The sequence below is a fragment of the Theobroma umbraticum genome, unplaced genomic scaffold (assembly GCF_002168275.2).
Source record: "Theobroma umbraticum cultivar Fairchild unplaced genomic scaffold, ASM216827v3 scaffold_30.0, whole genome shotgun sequence".
NCBI classification, from domain to species: domain Eukaryota; kingdom Viridiplantae; phylum Streptophyta; class Magnoliopsida; order Malvales; family Malvaceae; genus Theobroma; species Theobroma umbraticum.
In genome coordinates, this window is record NW_018397254.1 from 10,267,804 (window position 1) to 10,288,772 (window position 20,969).

Below are 20,969 nucleotides of genomic sequence, written 5' to 3' on the forward strand. Positions count from 1 at the left end.
ATGTTCCAAAATTTGTAATGATTGCATTGACGAAGTTTCGACACCCTGTAGATATTACACAGTGATCAAACTTCTAGTAATAATTTTGTTAGTTACAGCCAGCAGAAAAAGATTGGCATAAAAACAGTCATATGCCAATTATTATACCTCTGACCCAAACTAGTAAATCACAGATAGGACATTCACCATTGAACAAACATGAGTGAGACAAGTTATGAAAACATATAAATCAAACACAACTCAAATATTGCATTGCAGAAATGAAGTAGTTAGTAGCAGAACTAAGCATTATCACATAGAGAATGATGGTCATGGCACACAAAGGAAAGATTGAGCAACAGAGAGTAAAATTGAGAAAAAACAGATGGGCTTTTTATTCACACAACAGGCACCCAAAACAATCCACTTAAATACATGAAGGACACATTATTTGCACGCTTATAAATCTAAAAAAATGGCTAAGAATACAGCTAAATTTTTCCAAAACAGAGGCCTTACAGAAAAGGAACCGAGCCTCTATCTTTCACACAGCAGTCTCCTTTGAGATCATGTGGTCAACATAGACACTGAAAGCAGAAGAGAGAGGATCAGATCTACCACGTCCATGGCATATCATGAGCTACGCATTAAGAACCAGTATAAGCTTTCCTGCTCTGCTAAGCTTTACAGTAGCGGCAAAGAAACTAATGATTCTCAAACACCATTAGCAATAAAGGGAATTCCAACATATTTAGGGAGACCATACACCACTGTATCAAGCCAAGCATAGTATTATCCAGAGGAAATTCCCCAGCTTTCAGCATCCTGGTCAACCCAATTTTCAAACCCAATTATCCTGTAAATCGATCACAATCCACAACCAAGATTCAACCCACTTTGCACGTTCACCATTGCTATATCATGACCTATGGAAGAACTCGCCAATGCATAAAAGCAATGAATTCTTCAAATCCATTTACAACCTTTTTCAACATGGGAAATGAACCTCCACGGTTTCTTCAAATCAGAAAAAATCAGCAACTCCTTGCACAAAATCAAAGACACTAGCATTCCATTTTCTCAAAAAAAAAATCAATAAGCAAACTTGACTAATCACAAAAGAAATCCCCAATTCTGGAAATCCCAAATTCACGCTGCGGCCAGTCGCAAAATCTCAGTCACCAAAGCCCTAATTCTTGACTCCCCTCTCCTCCTCCAACATAAACCCTCAAAATCCTAAATAATTGTGAACGCTCTAAAACCCTAATTAATCATCAAATAAAAGTGCTACAGAAAAAAAAACCCCTAATTTGAATCCATTCATCATCCATACTCCAAACTCCCAAATTGTCCCCCTTCAAAACCCTACTTCCCTAACCCTAAAATTCCAACTAAAAATCCTCTTCCACATCCACACACACAAAAACAACAACCATACACAAATATTTATAGAATCTATATATTCATATAAATATATATACTCCCAACAATAACAAAAGTAAAACGGTCCACCCAATTCAACGCGGATCCTCGTCTCTCCTACCCGAACCCCCCGGAGCACCCGACAACGAAGCCAACAAATTCAGGTGACCAGGAAGATAATTCCCAACCCTCCCGCCGACGCTTCTCCCATCGCTTGCTGTTGCTGAACGAACAACGCAGCGGCAGCGGTTGTTGCCGCCGCTGCCGCAGCAGCAGCAGCAGCCGTCTGCACCACCATCTCCGGTGGAGGCGGGGGCGCGAAACTCCATACTTGACCAAAGTCGGCCTGCAGGAACAGCCCAGAACCCACCCGTGGGTGTACCCGCGGGTCCCACAATGGACCCCACGCCTGGTCCAGCGTGACCCCTCCGGAATCGTCCTTTCCGGCGTTATCATCGTCGGCCCTTACGCGTTTCCCTAGTATAAAAGGGGTGGGACCCAGTAGAGGCTTATGATCCAAAGACGAAGAAGAAGTCGTTGACGATAAAGAAGTTGAATTAGCTCCGCCGCGGACGGAGACAGACACGGTCGAGAAGCTAGCGGGAGTTGTCCCCGTCCCGGTGGCGGCTATGATGGAAGGCTCAGCTTGGCGTAACAGCCATTCAATAGTCTGACCATCGGATTGTGACCCAACTCACGAGTCAACTGGAAAACACGAGCCGCACAAATGATAGGCATCCTGATTCTCGGCCACGACCATCGACTTTGCGTGTGACGATCTTTGGAAGGAGGTTTTTTGACGACAAGGAACCGTTTCCTGGCGCTTGTTGTCTCTGAGGGTCCATTATGCTCCGTTTGTAGCACCACCCTCTGAATTTGACATGGGGTAGGGAAAATAAAAATACCAATACAACACTCTTACTGAAACCTCTCTTCCCTTTCGTTAGCTTTTCTTTTTTGGCGCTTCAAACCAAAAAAGATTGTCTCTGCTGTTTCGGGTTATTGGAGATTAACAAGCAGAAGGGAAAAAATGGAAGAAATGTGAAAGAGGAAGAAATATATATTTTTACACAGAGGGAGGAGAAGAGTGAAAGGCGGGGGGGGGGGTGGGGGTGGAGAGGGAGATGTAATCATTGAGCGCAGGAGCTGGTGGAGACAGGAAGGAGGGCACATGGGTGGTGGCCCCACGGACACATCCCCACAGCTCACGCCCCCGCTTTTGAACCCCTCCTTTCTCCCATTTTCTGTGTGTCCATCCCCACGCGCCTCCCCTCCATCCCAAGAGGAATTTAAGTGGGGGTAGTCAGGGAAGAGGGGCCGCTTTCTTTTCGCTTAGTATATGAAGGTTCCAGCTCGTGCAGTAAGTTGATTATCCATTTATCTTTAGCCACGTCATTGATTAACGGTGATTGTAATCGTCCCTTAGATTTATATGGTTCTTTGCCATTGAATCTAACCCAACGTTTTTCTTTCTTTTTTTTTTTTCTTACTTCATTTGATTCTAACACAAAGTTTCAATATCGCTACTTCGCAATAATACAAACAATTACTCACAGTTGAACTAATTAAAGTTTTACTTAATAGTACTATTTTCCTTTCTTCTTTTTTTGTTTATTTTGGGTGCAATATTTCTACTCAAGCAGGAGGGGCGAAGGGTAATGTATGACCAGCTAAAATTTTTTAAATTTTTTACTATATATATATATTTTAAAGGTCTCTTTAAAATTTTTAAAAGCTTTTATTTATTATATATATTTTTTAATGATCTCTTTCAAAATTTATGAAATTATTTATTTATAATATATTTTTAATGATTCTCTCAAAATAATATTTTATTTTAATATTAATATAAATAAATAATAATAAAATAACCTTATAAATCTTACTTAACTTTATCCTAATTTAAGTTTTTTTACACCTTTTTCTCCCTCTTTCTTTTTCTCTTTTGTTTTATTTTTTTTAGTCTTTTTTCTATAACTCACCATTAAAATACATTTTATTTCTCAAAAGATATTTATGAACTTCTGAGCTTGGATAAGGAATAACAAAGACCACTCAACATCATTGTATGAAATTAACAGAATGTGAAGTTTTTGTTTATTTTTTTCTTTCTATTTATATTATTTAACTATTTATATATTTAATCATTATATAAAATCATGTATATTGTATTTAACTATTTATATTTTATATATTATTATTTTATATTTAATATTTTAAATTTAAATAGAAATAAAATAAGAATATTAGATGTTGGTTACACATTGATTAGAATTTGATCTTAGGTTTTTTTATGTTAGTGGTGTGATGTGCTTGCCCTTCTCTTTGTTGTTGGGCATTTTTGTTCCCTTTGACTAGCCATTATAAATTTTCGAGTGGTTTAGGAGTTTTTGGTCAATTAGAGGTTTAATAAAAACACTTTTTATAAACAAAAAAAAATTATAGTTTGATTGAAGTATGAATAAGTTCTAAATAATTCTCCTACACTTAGAACAATCAAACCTCCATAGTTCAAATAATGAAAAAGACTAATACGAATCAAAATGTCCTAAACCCAATCTTGAAGAAATTGATATTTTTAAAATAAAATCTGATACTTATAAAACTATTATAAGTCTTTTTTGTCTTATTTCTTTTAATTTACATGTTATATAAAAGTATTGTATACTATGAATCTTTTGATTATTTATTAAGTTCAACATATTAATTTTAAAATTTTTTAATCTTTATATTTTTTTCATCTTTAACTCTCTCAATAAAAATTAACTAGTTCTGTCTCAGGTCACATAAATATCCTTGTCAAAGATAAAACAAGCTAAATCTTACCGTCTTTCCAACTATACTATTTATGTCTTTGTTGATAAATTTGTTGGATGTATTGAGAGAATGGGGATTGGGGATTCAGTGTTAAACCTATTTATATCTTTTCCAACAAACAAACCCTTAAGTCAAGAGTCAAGAGGAAAACACAAAAGCACAAAACCTTAATGGGGTATTAGTATTAATTACCTCGAGGAGGGAAGGATTTTGTTAAATTTGCTAGTGAAATATGTATGTCTTGTTAATTTAGTGTGTATGTGGTCTCTTTCCCTCTCGTGCCTTTGTAGGAAACAACAATCATAAGTTGGTTGTGGTTGTGGCTGTGGATGTACTTTAAGACAACCAAAATATTGATTTGACGCAAATCCTATTCTCATTGGATGATGGATTTGTTATGACAAACAGCAACATTATCCTCCTCCCCTAACTATACCGCTACTACAATCACCCACGCTAATCATTATTATCCTACAGCCTACGTTCAATTCATTACCCTTTTAATTTAATAGATTTTAATACCCAAAAAAACCTAAAAAAGTGAATATATATATATATATATATGTATGAATGAAAGATAAAATAACATTGAAACATCTTTAGATAAAAAAAAATGAAGAAAGGAGAATATTCAATTTGGAAATCGCTCTTCAACTTAATCATAATTGGCCAATGCAACGCTCAGCATTTAAGTCCAAATTATTAAATTTAAGATCAAAAGAAAAATATCTAGGCTTACATTTAATGTCACGCTGCATAAAAGGTATGATAAATCTCATATCATCAGGGACGAATTTAGGATCGGGTAGTAAGGCACTTGCCCTTATTGACATCTTAACATCTCTTTGATTACATTACAAAAATACTTAAAAGCTTTCAGCTCTTATTGGGATTCATAAAATTTTAAAACATTTATATTATGTCATTGCAAATATTTAAAATATAATTATTATAAAAAAAGTCATTTACTTTTCAAATTAATAGTTTTTATAATATGAAAATAAAAATAAAATACAGATTTTATAATTAATTTGTTAATTGATATGAGATCCAATATAACTCCCAAAAATTACAAAACAACAAAAAATAAAATCTATTTATAAGGCATAAAATTATCTTTTATCTCACCCCTAATTTTTGTCCACCAAAAAAGCTATAAAGCACAACAAAAGAAAATGAAGAACCAGCAAAGAAAAATGACAGATATAAATAATTATATGAAAGAAATGCCAAGAAGCAAAGGGTGGTGCCACTTTTTTCTTTCAAAACTCGAAATATTCAAGTAATTACTTTCTTTAGATTTTGATAGCTAATGATTATGATAGCGTATTTATTTATAATTTGAAATTTTATATATTGATAAAATATTTTGGTGTACGTAGATAAATAAGAAATAAATATTTTTAAAAAATATTATTAATTTCAAAAGGAGATTCTTGAATGAATGACTGTTTAGTTATATATAAAGAATACATTTGTAATTTTGATAGTTAAAAATTTGTACAATATTATCAAACTTTAAAGTCATGTTTGTTATTTTACTAAGAATGTGATTACTGGGTATATAATTGTTGGAAAGATAATTTTATAACATTTGATATAATATTGAAAAGTGATGATTACAAGAAATATAATTATTGAGAAGATTACATTGTAAGGATTATATTATAATGTTTAGTTTAAAAGCATTCTACTAGCAATGTAATGTAAATTTATAAAATTATCTTTATGTATGAAATATAAGATTGAATAAACTTATCTTTTATTTAATGCAAATTTTTAACTTTTCAATTTTATCTTTTAAAATAATAAACAATAATATGATAAAAATAATATAATATTTTAATATTAATTATTATTAAATATTAAAATATGTGAATAACTAAATATGCTTTCTGATTCCACAGGATGGAAAGCACATATTCATGGTCCATAGTCAAAACCCAGTTCAAGTTTTCTTTTGATGTGTCTTCCGAAGCCTTACCAAAAGAGAGAAAAAGTAAAAAAGATAGCAAGGAATTAAAAGAGTACCGCAAACAAAGAACTAAAAAAGGAAACCCAATTTTTACTATCAGACCCTCTGGAGAAAATAGGGAAAAGGGAGAGAAAAAGATAGATGAAGGAGGTGGTATGGAGTCCACAGGACGAAATTTCACGATTTGAATGTGATTTATGAGGTTCAGATACTAGACCCATGTTTATTTGCCACTCTAAACTTATACATTTTTATCATTTGATGGGCAAAAAATTGATTTTGTGTACTGAATTTGTAATTTGTAGTATTTCAACAATAAAATACTACCGAAATGTGTAAGTGAGTAGCTAAGCTTTCGAGCAGCCGGAGGAAAAAGAAGAAAAGAAAAATAGAAGAAAGGGTCTACAACAGAGGTGAGAATAATTTGCAATGACATTCTCTCAACTCTTTTGCAATGATTTTATAGCAGGGAAGACTTTTCCATTTCTAAATTGCAAATCAAACGCTACAAAAACTTTACAATTATTTAAATTACAGGGAATGTAAGGAACTTACACTATACCAAACGTTTCTTAAAAGTTTGTAAAGAACATTTGTAATGTATTATTTTTACATAAAAACAAAGCAATTTTCGTTACACTTGAGTTTATTTGTATTTATAATTGCTATATACTTAATATAATATCATATAGGAGGAATTGAATCTATATGAATATGCCAAAATATTTAAGGCCTACACCATTTGTTTTGGTGTAAGATGTTACTTATAATAAGTGTCATAAAAATCACATTAAAGATATTTAATTTTTTTTATGAAATTAACATTTACAATTTAGAATAGCTAAAATTTATAATTAGGTACTTGATTCAATATAATGAGAATATGTATTAAATGATTTAAAGAGTGTGTTTTAAGTTTTTTTTTTAAAAAAAAATTTACTATATCAATAAATTTGTGTGATCATATGTTAATAAGACATTAGGTGTATGTTAGTAATAAAATCTTTAATGTAGACAAAAGATCGAAATCTCTAATTTATATATAGGAGTTAGTGTTATAGATCCTAAATCAGTAAAAAAATAAAAGAGATCTTGGTTTATAAATAATGGTTTTTCTTTTATAGGAACAAAACAAAAAACGATACAGTCTAATCATTATTGGAAAGCACACTCTTATAACATCGTTGTTTAATAGGTCCTAAGCTCCAATAAAAAGAGAACCAAAACTAATAAATCCCTCACCCAAAGAAAAAACCTTTATTAGCCATAAAATCTACCAAGGCATTGCCCTCTTGAAAGACATGACGAATAAAAACTTCCTATTCACAATGAACGAGACCCTGAATGGCTTGAATCAAGTCCAAGTTGAAACATTGATGAACAAGAGCGGAAGCAATGGCATGCACAGCAAGTTTTCTATCAGTTAAAAGATCAATCTTGTGATGTCCTTGGTCCCATGTAAGACATAATCCTTGATATATACGCCATGTGTCATGACCCAACTTTGTATCAGATTATGATAGCATAGAATTATCTAAGAGATTGAGTTTTTTATACCTGAAAGGAAAATATCTCTCTTTCAAACAATGTAATGTCTTGTGGTGACACTTCCACAAAAACTTATTAAGTCTTTAAAGGGGGAAAACTTTTTAAAAAAAGAATGTCATTATTTCAAGCATTGTAATGGCTATTGGTAAGATTCTTGTAAAATATCGTAAACTTTTTATAAGGGGTGAGCTGTCGATGGATTGTTGGGCTGTCTCACTGGTAAAGGTATATTTGTAGCGAATCATCTATGATTGCCTTTATGGGTCGATGATGGTGTGTCTTGATCTTTTTGTAATTAATTTCATATTAGTAAAACATTTTCCTTTTTTATAACTCAGTGATTGCATATATGGCATTCGGTATACCTTTTGATATTAATGTGAGTTCCTTTAGTCCGATTTATTGTTATTATTAATATTGGATTAGATAAAACCAAATATTGGTTGACTTGCATGTAAGCGTCCACTCAAGTGCCGTATGAACTATCGCATGCTTAGGCGAAGGTGCGTAGTTTGTGATGCCATGCATTTCCAAGACAAAATGCAAATTGACCTTGCCACTTACTTGTAGAGTTTCAAAGAACATCACCTACTATTGTGAGTTTTATAAATCAATGATAGAAATCGTTTGAATTCAAGAAATCCACCTTGAAATAGGAGTGGATTGACCAATGACAACCTTTTCTCTTCAATTTGGAGAGATACCCACACACTCAAGGTTTTTTGAACAAGAATGATGCCCAACAAAAGACAAGCTATGAATCAAAATAATATGACATTATGTACCAACAACCTTGCCTTAAAAAAAGTGAGTTTTGCCATTTCCAAAAGAACCAACATGTGACTCCAAATACAACAGTCCAAGGAATACCATTAACACCAACTCTACACCTATTAAGATTAAACAAAAACTAGTCCAATGTAGTTGATTAGAAAAAATTTCTATACTCCTCTTGAGGAACGAGACTTGTCCAAGTAGCATTTACAATGGAACAATCCCTCAACACATATAAAATTGATTCATTCTTTAAATGGCATTACGTGCAAGAGGGATTGTTCGAAAGATGATGAACTCTTCCTTAATTAGTTAAAAGAAGTTATTAAAGGCATTAGAGAAAAACATATGAATACATTGTGGACCTTCCCATTTCCACTTCAAATACCACAGACCTTTGTTAATCAGTCTCCAAAGTAGAAATCTCCCACAAATATTCATGAGTCAAATTCATCGTAAATCTTCCAGAAGAAGAAAAAGTCCAATAAGGTTTATAAGACAACAGAGGAGGACAAAGTAGGAAGGAACTAGAAATTAATCTCAGCTATTCTGTTGGAAGACAACTAAATAAATGACTTTAATCCCATTTCACATTCGACAAACTAAAAGCTATTTACAAAAGTCTGGTCATTAATGTCCACATTTATCGATTGAGCAACATCTATAAGAGGGCGTGTTCTCCCATCCAAATATCAATCCAAAAATGTGTCAAGTGACCATCATTAACGGTCGAACAAATATTCTTCTTCAAACTATTTCAAAGGCGACTAAGAGATGCCCAAAGCGTAGAAGAACTTGTGAGATATATATTTTTAGGTCGCTTAATAGATATGCGTTGCATGTTGGAAGTCTAAATTCATGACAAGTGACATCAAAGTTTATCCAATTTTTCATTGATATGGACCTCATAAGAAATATTAAAGTCGAGGAAGACTCGGATCAAGATAGGTTTCTTTCTTCCAAGAGTGAAAGAGTCAATGCAATTAGTACATTGTATAATTGGATGGATGAGAATAACACATACCTCACATTTATAAGAAATCTTGAGTTTGTAAATAAAGATTTTTTTTACCTAATAGACATATCTTTTAAATAGAAAATATGAATTATAACATTAGAGTCATCTCCAAAAAATTATTTTTAATAAAAAAAGAAAAGTTTGATTCTTAATTATTAAAAAATTGTAGTTATAAGTTGATGGCATTAAAAATAGTTTTAAGAAGAGAAAAGAAAAGTTGAGGGGGTGGGGGAAACAAGTGGATTCATTGCAACTAACACCTACGCCCAACTGAAACCGGTGACAACAATTGAAGGGAATTTTTAGGCTTTTCAAGTTTAAATCGTAATGCCGTCATCAATCTTTTAACCACACTTGGTTTTTGGCTTTCCAAACAATTGACGGTTAGGGGTTAACCACAGTAATTCTGTAATCCAAACGGGGCGCAGGACATGATATTCCGGGATTAAGGAACGAATCCAAAAGCCAAAAAGTGGCGTAATGCCATTCGTCTAGGAATCGAAAGAATTATATTTATATATATTGGAGCAACGTGATGCGCGCGGAAGCGTGATGTGCACTGGGGGAGTGAAGGCGCGTGAACAGATAAATGGCTTTAATGAAGTGAGTCAGTAAGTTAGTCAGTCGTTGCAAAATGACATCGAGCCAGCTGTTTATTTACGTAGTTTGCCACTTTTCCCAAGTTTCACGACAATGAGGCCCCTGTTTTTCGCGACAATGATTTGCGGGAGTATGTATTGCCGTCGGTTGAGGCCCTCGGAGTTGTAGAATTTACGTATCCAACGGATAAGGTCGCTGCTTTCATTTTATTATTGTAGGCCAAGTTTCAGGTTACCAACACACACACACTAAATCACTGAATCACCTGTCTGCGAAGGACCATATTGTCTTTTCGTCACATGTTCCATTATTTGTCTTTTTTATTTAGTATTTATTTTTTTAATTAAAAAAAAAACCATTTTTCCTCTTTGATTTCATATGGGCAATTGCTCCGAAGAATCCAAACGAAATCCATCCAAAAGAAGAAAAAACTAATTTGGCTTTCTCAAATTTGATGAAGTAATGATCTGCTGATGCCATGAAAGAAATAATTCCTCCTTGACTAATATTAGTAATCGTGGGTCGGAAAAGGAACAGTACTGCCCTGGACAGCACCTTATTAGTGATATATTACAAGGCAGAACCTCCAATATGGGTGTTGGTTGAATGGGGACTAAGCTTAGGGAAGGGAAAAAGTACATCCCTACCTACCAAATTACCTGATTGGTAGCTGACAAAGCTTTTAAGATGGAAAAAGGGTGCTCAACTCAATCATACCCTTTCTCGTCGTACAACATTCTAAAGCCAACTGCATGCAAAAATGACACAGAAATTCAAGCTATTCCTAAACCATTTGCCTAAACTGTTCAATTAAAAGACAAAAAGCCGTGCTTTGTGTCTTTAAGCATATGACTTGGACATCATTTTACTTGGTTGTCCGGGAATGGAGTTACGTCCCTATACTTAAATTAAGTTTACGTAGAATACAACCTCTTCAATGCAATGATTGTGACATGCTTAACATCCAGGATCCCTTGCATGCTTCTCACCTACTGCCTACCGCTTCCAAATTTATGGCATGGATTTTGTTGGAATACTTTTTAAAAAAAAAAAGAAAAGAAAAGAAAGGAAAACACTCATAAATTTTGTTTCGAATTGGTCATAGTTGGGGCCTATGAAGATCCACCCACATGAACAGACACAGGCACACTTGCTCTTTGACCTCCCCCACCCACAACCCCCCAAACCGAAACAAAAAGAAAAAAAAAAAAGAAATGCTAAGATTGGGTTTCTTCCATTTAATCCAATAAAAACTAATGGTCGGGAGTCAAAATTGGGGACCCATTTTTCCTGATTAGAATTTAAGCACACCATTTTAGTAGCAAAGACCCCTCAGATTACCTTGTCAAGTTACATGGGCCTCATGTGGGCCGCAACATGAAAAAAAAAAAAAAACACAAGTTAGTTAAGCTAAGGTCATCACCTTTTATTCATAATTTTTTGACTCTTACATCCAAAAAAAAAGAAAATTCAATCAGTGGACCCTTTGAGATTCGTGTAACGCGTTTGTGACGACGAAACCAATATATGATAAAATTCCATTAGCACACGAGGGGCATATATTCCCTATCCTAATTACGCGTTTAAGGTATTGCTTTGATTACTTAATCTTCAATTATTTGGATTAATATATGGTTTATATATTTTTGCCCCCTAACCACTACAATATATAATAATAGTGATAATTAGCCCAAATGGCAATCGACAATCGTGCCACAGATTTGCTGTACTTTTTATCACAATTTGATTACATCTATTTCTTTAAACGTTAATCATGGAACATTCCATAGTGAGCCCATTATACTAGTTGATCATGATCTTATTATTATATATAGTGGCAATTCCAATTATTTTAGTCCCATAAAGCACACAAAACCTTAATTAAATATATAATTCTATCCCTGAACAACGGTTCATGGTATCCCTGCCATGTTCCGCAGTTGATATGGTTTTCTTTTTGTCGAAATGGTTATTCTTTCTTTATTTTTATGTGGTTTTGCTCTGTTTGTTAAGCAAGAACAGAGTGTTGCAGGCTAAAAGACAAAGTGAAAGAACATACAAAAAACAACACATGGGAAGCAAGCAGCTTGGAATCTGCATGAAGGGCCATGGCCAGAGTCAAATCTTCACCACTAGTTTTTGAGAACCCAAGTGAACCAAAATAGCTGCAAATATAATATACATATATATATATATATATATATATATATATTGCGGAGATGATTCATTGGAAAGATCAAAAGAAACTTAAAAAAAGCTTTTTCTTTTTCTTTTCTGCACCTAAATTATCCAGGAAAGTTGCAGATTTATTGCAGTACATGGCTCGAAAGCTCTCTCTCAAACTTGCAGTACTTTTGTCAGTGAAAGTGTCGTCATCCTAATAAAGTGCAATTATCCTAATAAAATGGCTGCCCATGCAATCAAGAGCACGTTTAACACCCGGTTTACATTCATTCGTTGCATTACCAACAAACTCAGATTGTGATCCCTGACCTTGAAATACAGTAGTAAAAGCTGTTGAGAGCAAACCGACCAGAGTATCACCTCCTAGAATCTACCATACATTGAACACAACATCAATGAAATCAACGAAAGCTCTCATTCTATATGAAAGATTAAAAAGAGGAAAGCATGAAATTTTGCCAAGTGGAAAAGTTGAGCTTTTTTTTATATTTTCAAATCCCAGAGCTTAAGCTTTTCTGATTAGTTTATTTGATGTTAGCTGAAGAGAGAAGACCCTTTTGGCAGCATTGTCTTGAAAAGTTGTACACTTGCCCACTATGGCATTAACTGTTTTCATGGAATATACATCTGAGGTGAGCCTCTTTTTATGATTAGATTCCTTATTATTTCTTTGCTTTATAATTTTTTAATTAGGGGCTGCTCATGCTGGGTCTGTTATGATAAAGAGGATTTTGCCTTTTTCTCATTGTTGGACCTTACATTTGATCTATCATTCATAAATCACAAGTTTTCTCATAAAAATGAAGTAAAAGGTTATTGATTAGACTCTAAATTGAGTAAATTCACAAGCTCCATGTTTTCTTACCAATGAAGCCTTACTTTGTTTTAAAAAAAATGAAAAAAAGAGCAGTTGGATTAAACAAATATAAACATGTATGTTATAAAACTCAAATTTGGGACAAAAATCCAAATGAAATTGACAGTGAGAGCGCCTTGCTGTGTAGTACTAGCTGTTTATATAAGCATTTAAAATTGACTTAGATTCCCTTTCTTTTCGTTACTTAGAACTTACTAAAGAAACAAAAGCAATAAATGGGAACTCTAAGGAAAGACCCTGAAATGAGCTAACTAAGGGAAAGAGAACTAAGCGAAGAAAATTTTTACCAGGAAGGGTGAAACAGTGATGTTGTTCCAAACTGTGCCTCCAAAAGTGCTGAAGTTGATATAAAAACAGGCCCACATGGGTGATTCTATCATTACTCTGCCAAAAAATAGCAAGTGTGAATGTGTGATATGGAAATATAATAAGTTGGTGATGGAATAGGAGACATAGTCGCAGCCACAAAATCATCAACATGTCCAACAGCTGGAGCCCATCTCACCTGTTTTTGGAGCCATTAATGAAAAGGACTTTGCCACTGGCAGGATATATCAGTTCTCTCATCATCTTTTTCTTCTTCAACAAATTTCAAAATACTTGATGCAATTAGATATGCTTATGTAAAACACCAATGGCAGGATGACACATCACTTGCATACAACTATGCCCTAATCATTCTCTGTGGGCAAAGAAAATTGTTTTTGGTTTTATAGATCTTGGTAAAAGTAACACTGAATGCCGTGGATACTCTAAATTGGGATTTGAAGGATTTTTTCTTTACTTGGGTGTTGGTGTCCATAGGGTCAAAAGCCTCATAGTACAGACACTAGGATTTGAACCCTAGGCTATAGGGTTGCCTGGTCAGTGGCCTGATGACATAAAGCAGGTAATTCTGCCCCACTGTAGGGGGAGAATGCAAGGGGTTCTACTGCATTATGGCTACACCCCTAAAGATACAGACAAATCATTGTAATTATCCTTGGAACAATCAATATTCGCTAACGTGGGAACTCCGGTGATTCTTCCCATCTCCCCTCCTGAAAACTAGTAAACACCCAAATATTAGATGGGCTCATTTTCAAGATTTTGCTAGGCTGTAGGGTAGCAGCCCCAACCCGACATGGGCCGGATCTGGAAAGCAACTCTACTATGCTAATATTTGGCCAGGGACCAAGTGATTTAAGTTTCACATACAAATAACTTGGCATTCAAATAGCATACTCGTAAATGTTTTGGATAGAGAGAGAGAGAGAGACCTTCCCATGTCCAATTGAAACAACATTACATTTCACCGTTCATGGCCCAAAAAAATTATCTTCATCTCCCTTGCATGGAGGGAGAGAGAAATAAAGCAGGCAAGATAATGTTAGTACAGTGAGTTTCAGGTCATATCTCCTACTCTAGCACTAAAATTGAACTATCTGTGAACTATTCGGCAGTCTCAACAACAAAGAATGGGCAGGTCAACACTCGCTTGGAAGAACATTGAAAAAGTGATAAACCTCATCTTCATCAATGACACCAACATCTGTTGAGCAGACAGAACAGCAGACTGGCTTTAATGTTTCTCCACCAGCATCAACTGCTTCATTCTCACTACATTCTCTTCTTCTCTTGCCTTTTTTTGGTTTTACCTTTTCTTGTCTGACTTGGTCATTTTCAATCTTGCAGTTAACAACAAAAACTGCCCTGTATTGAGTCACATTTTTTTCATGCCTGCAAGACCCCGATTAAGCATAGTTATGTCAAGCACATACGCACATCTTGATCCTAGCACAGACTGCTCAATAATGACACGAGAAACAATAGAATCTGTGCATCCCAGTTCATTAAACATTTAATTCTTATATCAACAAAGCTACTCTATGCTTAAAGTGCAAAAAGTTTCTTACTTCCCAAGACAACATAAAAAAAGCAGTATCTCTTAAATACAGAAAACAGGCTTTCCATCAAAGAGCCATATTTAAATTATTAATCACAAGTACTAGCAGAGAAAATGGCATTGCACCCTGCTGGAACATGCATCTCCAGTGTATGACATGAAACGTATTTGCTTCCCTTCTGTTTGAAAAAAGAATCATAACTACATGCAAAGAAAAATGGACTTTGAACTCATGTCCTAATTCCCATAAGTTGTTACCCAAAAGTTAGTTTTAGTGCTTTTTCAATGCATATCTTATTTATAAAAAATATGTGGTAAATTAACAGAACACCCATCAGACACGCATGCCAAATTTCAACTTAACTTGACATCTTCATAAAGAGTACATTCATTTTGCAAGAATTTTATTCACAACTGTTTAAATCAAATGTCTGATTCAGAGAACTTACACAGATGAAACACTGAAACATATCAAATTGACTTGAAGGGGAACATGCATGATTTACCTATACATAACATTAAAAGACTAATGTTTGGTCTAGTCTCATGCCTGATTTTCCTTCAACCTACGAATTGCAATGATGGATAGATCCAATGCACATAGGCATACCTTTGACACTCAAGGCAGAGGGTGGTAAAACAAGCGGGACAGCTAAGCACAGCATCAGAAATACGGCCTTTCCTTTTATTCTGAACCCATAATTCATCTTTATCATCAAGGTCTGGGTCATAGAATTCTGGTTTGATGGAATAGTCTATTTCATCATCGTCAGAAACTGAAAATGCACACAGCATGACCACCAACTCCCATCAGATTATATAAGAGGACACAAGACTTGAATATGCCAATGAAAGACAGTTTCAAAACCACCCAAATTCATCAAGTATTTTGTGAAAGAAAATTTATTTCTTCTTTTTTTGAAAACAAAGCTCAAAAGATTTAGCTGGTTCGTGCTATTGTCAATTCTCACACAACCAAATAAGACGGTGAGCTGAGCAGACAATGAATTAAACCAAAAAAAAAAAAAAACGAAAAGAAAAGAAAGACAGCATGCTTACCATACTTTGGAACTTTTTAGGTTTTAATTACTTAGGAAGACCAGACATGAAATTTAGAGGTAAACAAAAAAAAAAAGAAAAAATTTACATGGTGCTGACGGGAAATATTGTCTTTCACAACCAGTTATTAATTTTGTTAGAAGGGATTAAATTATTAGCTGATAAATGATAACCCAGATAAAAATTCAATAAGGAAGATCAATTTCTTCTTTGGAAACTAGTAAACAAAAATCAAGAATATATATATATATATATATAAAGAAGTCATAAGATTAAAGACAGTAAAGGGAATAAGAAAAAAATTACTGGTTTGCTGGGAATTGGTCGGGGAATCCATTTTTTCTGTTATGGTGTCTTCTTCCATCTGCACTTCTTCTACTGGCTTATTTGCTTTCGTACCTTCCATAGTTCGTCCCTTGGGTTTTCTTCACAGTTCACAGCGCCCAGGCCCAAGGGTTAGATTTGGCCTTCTTCTATACCATTCTATTCTAGTTGCCTTGGATTTGTTTCTAGGACACGGTGAGCACTGAGCTCTAAAACTTCTACCGTTTGAATTAAGGTTACAAATCATGTTCACCTTCAACATCTTATTTATTCATATTTAAACATTTGTTTGAGTATTATATTGCACAAAAAGTAAAAATAAAATTTTCCTTCTTTTAATTAAAAAATAAAATAAAATATAGTATCTCTTAAAGTTTAGCTGAAATTTTAAATAAGTATATTAATTTTCAAAATGAATACTTTATTCTAAAATATAAACACAATCAACAAAGATTATAAAAAAATTAAAATATTTTTTCTTTATTGATTTTAAAAATATTATCATATTATTTTAAAAAATTAAAAAAATAAGGGTGCCTCTCCAAGAAAAGAGAACCCAATTTAAAGCACCGATGCTTCCCATCTAAGGAGCTCATTTTTTTAATTAATAAAAAATTAATAAAATTATATAATAATAATTTAAAAAATTAATCAAGAATAAAATTATTTTTTTTCTTTGTCACGTTATTAAATTGACGAAAATCTTAATAGCTGAACTTAAGTATCTTATGAAAAATTATTTTTTTTGTGATAAGTGTTTAGTTTGAAAACTAATAAATTATAGTATAATTTTGAACAAAACTTAAGAAATGAGTATATTTTATTAAAAAACAATACCCTCCCTTTTAAATTTTAATTGTAATTCTAAATGAATCTATTACTTTTTAAAATAAACACTTCACCTCAAAAATACAAACATCATTAACAAAAATTAAAAAAAAACTTTTTTTTTAATTTTAAAACTTATTATTATATTTGTTAAAAAATTAAAAAAAAAACTCCTTAGGAAGTTTTTTTTTAATTAATAAAAATTAATAACATTATATAATAATAATTTTCAAAATTAATCAAGAATAAAATTATCTATTACTCTGACTACATCAACATTAATGATTGACTAACAACCGGATAATTGGCAAGTCCAACCAAATAATCGAGGCTTCAATGCTCTAATATGCAAACATTATAACCAATATGAATTATTGCATATATCATAATCAAGTCAAGTTGATCTTCCATTTCAATAATACATGATGATAATCAAGCCAAGTTAATACCTATAAGTTAAATTTGATTGATGCTTTTGCGTTTTTCTATTCGTCTTTAATTTTCTATTCATTGTTTTAACTCTTTATTTATTCTAATCAGCCCCTAAATCATCCTCTTAACACCATAAGTGATTCCCACTGCCCACTTCCAGAAAAGAAGATTAGAGTTTAGCCTAACGGGCTTCTTTCTGATATATGAAGCAGAAAAGTAAATACTAGTAAAAACAAACCTTCAATGAGCAACTCTCCTCATGAACTGCATTATAGCATCAGAGGTTGTACCAGAATCAAAAGCAGTAAACTAGTATAACTATAATTCATTCTAAATGCAGCAATTGGGAAACTGTCTACTCCTTGAATGTCAATCACATACCTTCCTCAGGTTAGTGAAACCCTTCCAACACTTGATAGCTCTACAACACCACAGAAACAAGCAAAAATCATTTACCTGTCTACATTACTTCTCTGGTGGTTCAATGATGTTTCCCGACCCATAAACAATCTTCTTGTTTATTTTCATATAATAATAGATTGCTGATATTAGAAGAGAATTGAGACAAAACTAAAGAATCTATACAACAATGTATGAAACAGTAAATGATGCCGTCATAGACAAACAAAGCTGTAAAAAATTCAGATGTATATATAATACCAAACAGCAAACCTAAAGACTTTTTTAAAATTAACCACACTAATCTTAATTCTCCATGTTTACACATAACTCTGCTTTCCAACTTTGAAGCGGCTGTTCTATCACCATATCTCATGAATGAAATGCTGATATTTTGCTGCATTTCAAGCTGCCAAAATCAAATCCAAGTTAGGATGTCATTCTACAAATAAGACTCAAGAAAAAGTACATTCAAATTGACCACAACATTGCAAGCAGGGTATATACATCTGCACCACCAAAGTTGAATGAAAGTACTACTGCACCATGCAAACATATGTGCCACCAAGAGAAGGTACCTTCAATTTCTAATACATGACAATATACTTCTAAGTCAAGAAACCAATAATTTCTGTATCCGTGATTTTTTCCTAACTCCAATGGTTAAAGCATCAAAACCACCCTTTTATCTTTCCACCTTTCCATCCAGCATAGCCATAATTCATGAGCAATCAAGTATGCAGGCCTTGGCGATTAACATTACGTCCTTTTAGCAGAATAAAATTGCTTTTTATAGACTAAATCCGCTAAATACTCAAGTTCTTTGACCAGGACAAATCAAAACAAGTATAGCTTCAGACAGTTGTGTTGCTAATAATATGGAACGATTGCAACAATCGGTCTTCATCGAAAAACAGACAACAAAATTTTAATCTATTTTGGAATGTGAGATAAACACCTTTTTTGGTTGGTTATAAATTGAACTTAAACCCATCCCCAGATCCAGCGCAGCCTAACATTTTAATTACAAATTAATTCTCTTTCTGGAAAGCATGAAGAAATTAAGAAGCTTCAACCTCCTTACAACGTTACAATTAAGGGAAGAAGCATGCATCGAGAGGTAGATTTATCTAGCAAGCATGTATTATCAAAAAATGTCAACACAACCAAGCATACCGTATTCAAATCCCGATTGATTCATTTATCACTATTTCAACAAGATTCAGATTAACATTGGCAAGTATTTAATGCAAGAAAAGACACAAGCAGCAATAAAAGTGAACAATCAAAAGCTATTTGCCACTCTCAGTATCAAGATGTCTATGACAATACAGCCAAATATTACCAAAGCACAAAATTAACAGTAGAAAGAAAAATACAAATGGCTTAAGGGCCCATCAACTAGAACCACAAATTTCTTCAGAAAACAAGACAAAATTAAGACAGAAATATCAAATAACATGTAACACAACCTGGACATTACAAGACTGTTAAAACTTGCCCGGAGTTTCTTCCATTGAATATGATGTTAGTGTCACGCGTTCTCATACTAAAAGTATATACAGAACTTAAGTTTCTAATTTTTATTCCTGACTCTTGCCACCAATCTTTTCTCTCCAGACTTCTTTTCCATGTTTTCCTTTACCTTATGACCTAAATCAAAAGTTAATCTAACTTCTAGTCTTAAGTTGGGAGGAACACCTCAATCAGTTACCAGTATTCCAGAAGAAAATCACATGGTTCTATAATCTTTCTGAAAACATATCTTGCTTCAGCTACCCATCATTCAATGCCCCTGTGATTTATACCTTTATTAAGCTCAAAGATCTATTATCAACTATAGGTGCAAGCTCCACCTTGGTATCCAACATTTACATATTATTAGTTCCCACCACCTCTGCCCTGCAACATATTGAACACCAACCCTTTCAAAGCTAATATGAGTTGGATTCTTTGCAAGATATACTGACTAAAAGCATAAAATGTAAATAATACATTGTCAACAAAAAACTTGTCACAAAATATAATACTAGTAACTACATAGTTGTGAAACAATAACTTAAGACAACAACCACCTATAATACCCTCCAAAACAAACATGGCCATCATCAATATAAAGAACAATAAAAAACTAATAGAAGTGCCAAAATGGAAATGCACCCTTGACTGAAACTGGCAAAATTGTTAGCAACCATATGCAGGCAGCGTATATTTGTGAAAAGTTAAACTAAAAAACCCATACCCGTTCCTCCCTTTATTATTGTAACTTTATAATTTCCATATTGACAGCTAAGGTACAATTTGGTTATATGAAAAAAGGAATGACAAGAAATTTTTGATGCTCAAGCAAGTTCAGAATTCCTCCTTTCCCTTGAACTCCTAAAATAGGGATTAAATATGCTTAGTGAGAAAAATGGTAAGGGTCTTCATCTCCACCTTTATAACTATAGCAACTATACTCTTATTATAGATAATGACCAAGTTGTATGTATATTGAGTGCATAAAACGAAGTACTAATAATCTCAAATTCTGACTATAGCTGTGTGAGTTTGATTAGTGATGTTTTACAATATTTTGATAAAGAAAAGACAGATATGGTTTGGGAGGCATCATAGTTTCCGTCACATCAACAATAAATGCAACGAAATAATCTAAAAATCCTTGCAGGAATAACATTTCACAGTCTGGGACTTCCAAGAAAACAATGCATATGATTGATTACTTTGACGAACATTTTCCTATCAAATTCACATAAATTACACATGTAACTGGTTGACCAAATAGTGCCAGGTCCTAAGAGTCTAAAAGAGCATCATCACATGGATGAAAATTCAATATTCAGTCATG

General features: G+C 33.4%; 2 protein-coding genes across 2 annotated transcripts; both read right to left on the reverse strand.

Annotated features, from left to right (window-relative positions):
• Positions 1–1,047: 1,047 nt before the first annotated feature.
• Positions 1,048–2,473, reverse strand: LOC110428706 (TCP family transcription factor). Its single transcript, XM_021444613.2, is given in 7 exon segments — positions 1,048–1,594; positions 1,597–1,748; positions 1,750–1,820; positions 1,823–2,085; positions 2,088–2,204; positions 2,207–2,251; positions 2,254–2,473. Coding segments are annotated over 7 exon segments (777 nt in total). The 5' UTR covers positions 2,285–2,473; the 3' UTR covers positions 1,048–1,496.
• An 11,874-nt stretch (positions 2,474–14,347) lies between these two features.
• Positions 14,348–20,963, reverse strand: LOC110418617 (E2F-associated phosphoprotein). Its single transcript, XM_021431397.2, has 4 exons — positions 19,930–20,963; positions 16,445–18,530; positions 15,690–15,855; positions 14,348–14,913 (listed from the first exon to the last, which is right to left on the reverse strand). The coding sequence occupies exons 2-4, from the start codon at positions 16,542–16,544 to the stop codon at positions 14,661–14,663; spliced, it is 519 nt and encodes a 172-aa protein (XP_021287072.1). The 5' UTR covers positions 16,545–18,530; positions 19,930–20,963; the 3' UTR covers positions 14,348–14,660.
• Between the last annotated feature and the right edge of the window lie 6 nt (positions 20,964–20,969).

What these genes read in the sequence shown, in the direction of transcription:
- LOC110418617 (XM_021431397.2), bottom strand. Translation starts at nt 16,544, where the DNA reads ATGGAAGGTACGAAAGCAAATAAGCCAGTAGAAGAAGTGCAGATGGAA. An exon ending in GACCAATTCCCAGCAAACCA is followed by an intron (nt 15,856 to 16,444) that starts GTAATTTTTTTC and finishes GTGCATTTTCAG; the next exon opens with TTTCTGACGATGATGAAATA. An exon ending in CTCTGCCTTGAGTGTCAAAG is followed by an intron (nt 14,914 to 15,689) that starts GTATGCCTATGT and finishes GGGGTCTTGCAG; the next exon opens with GCATGAAAAAAATGTGACTC.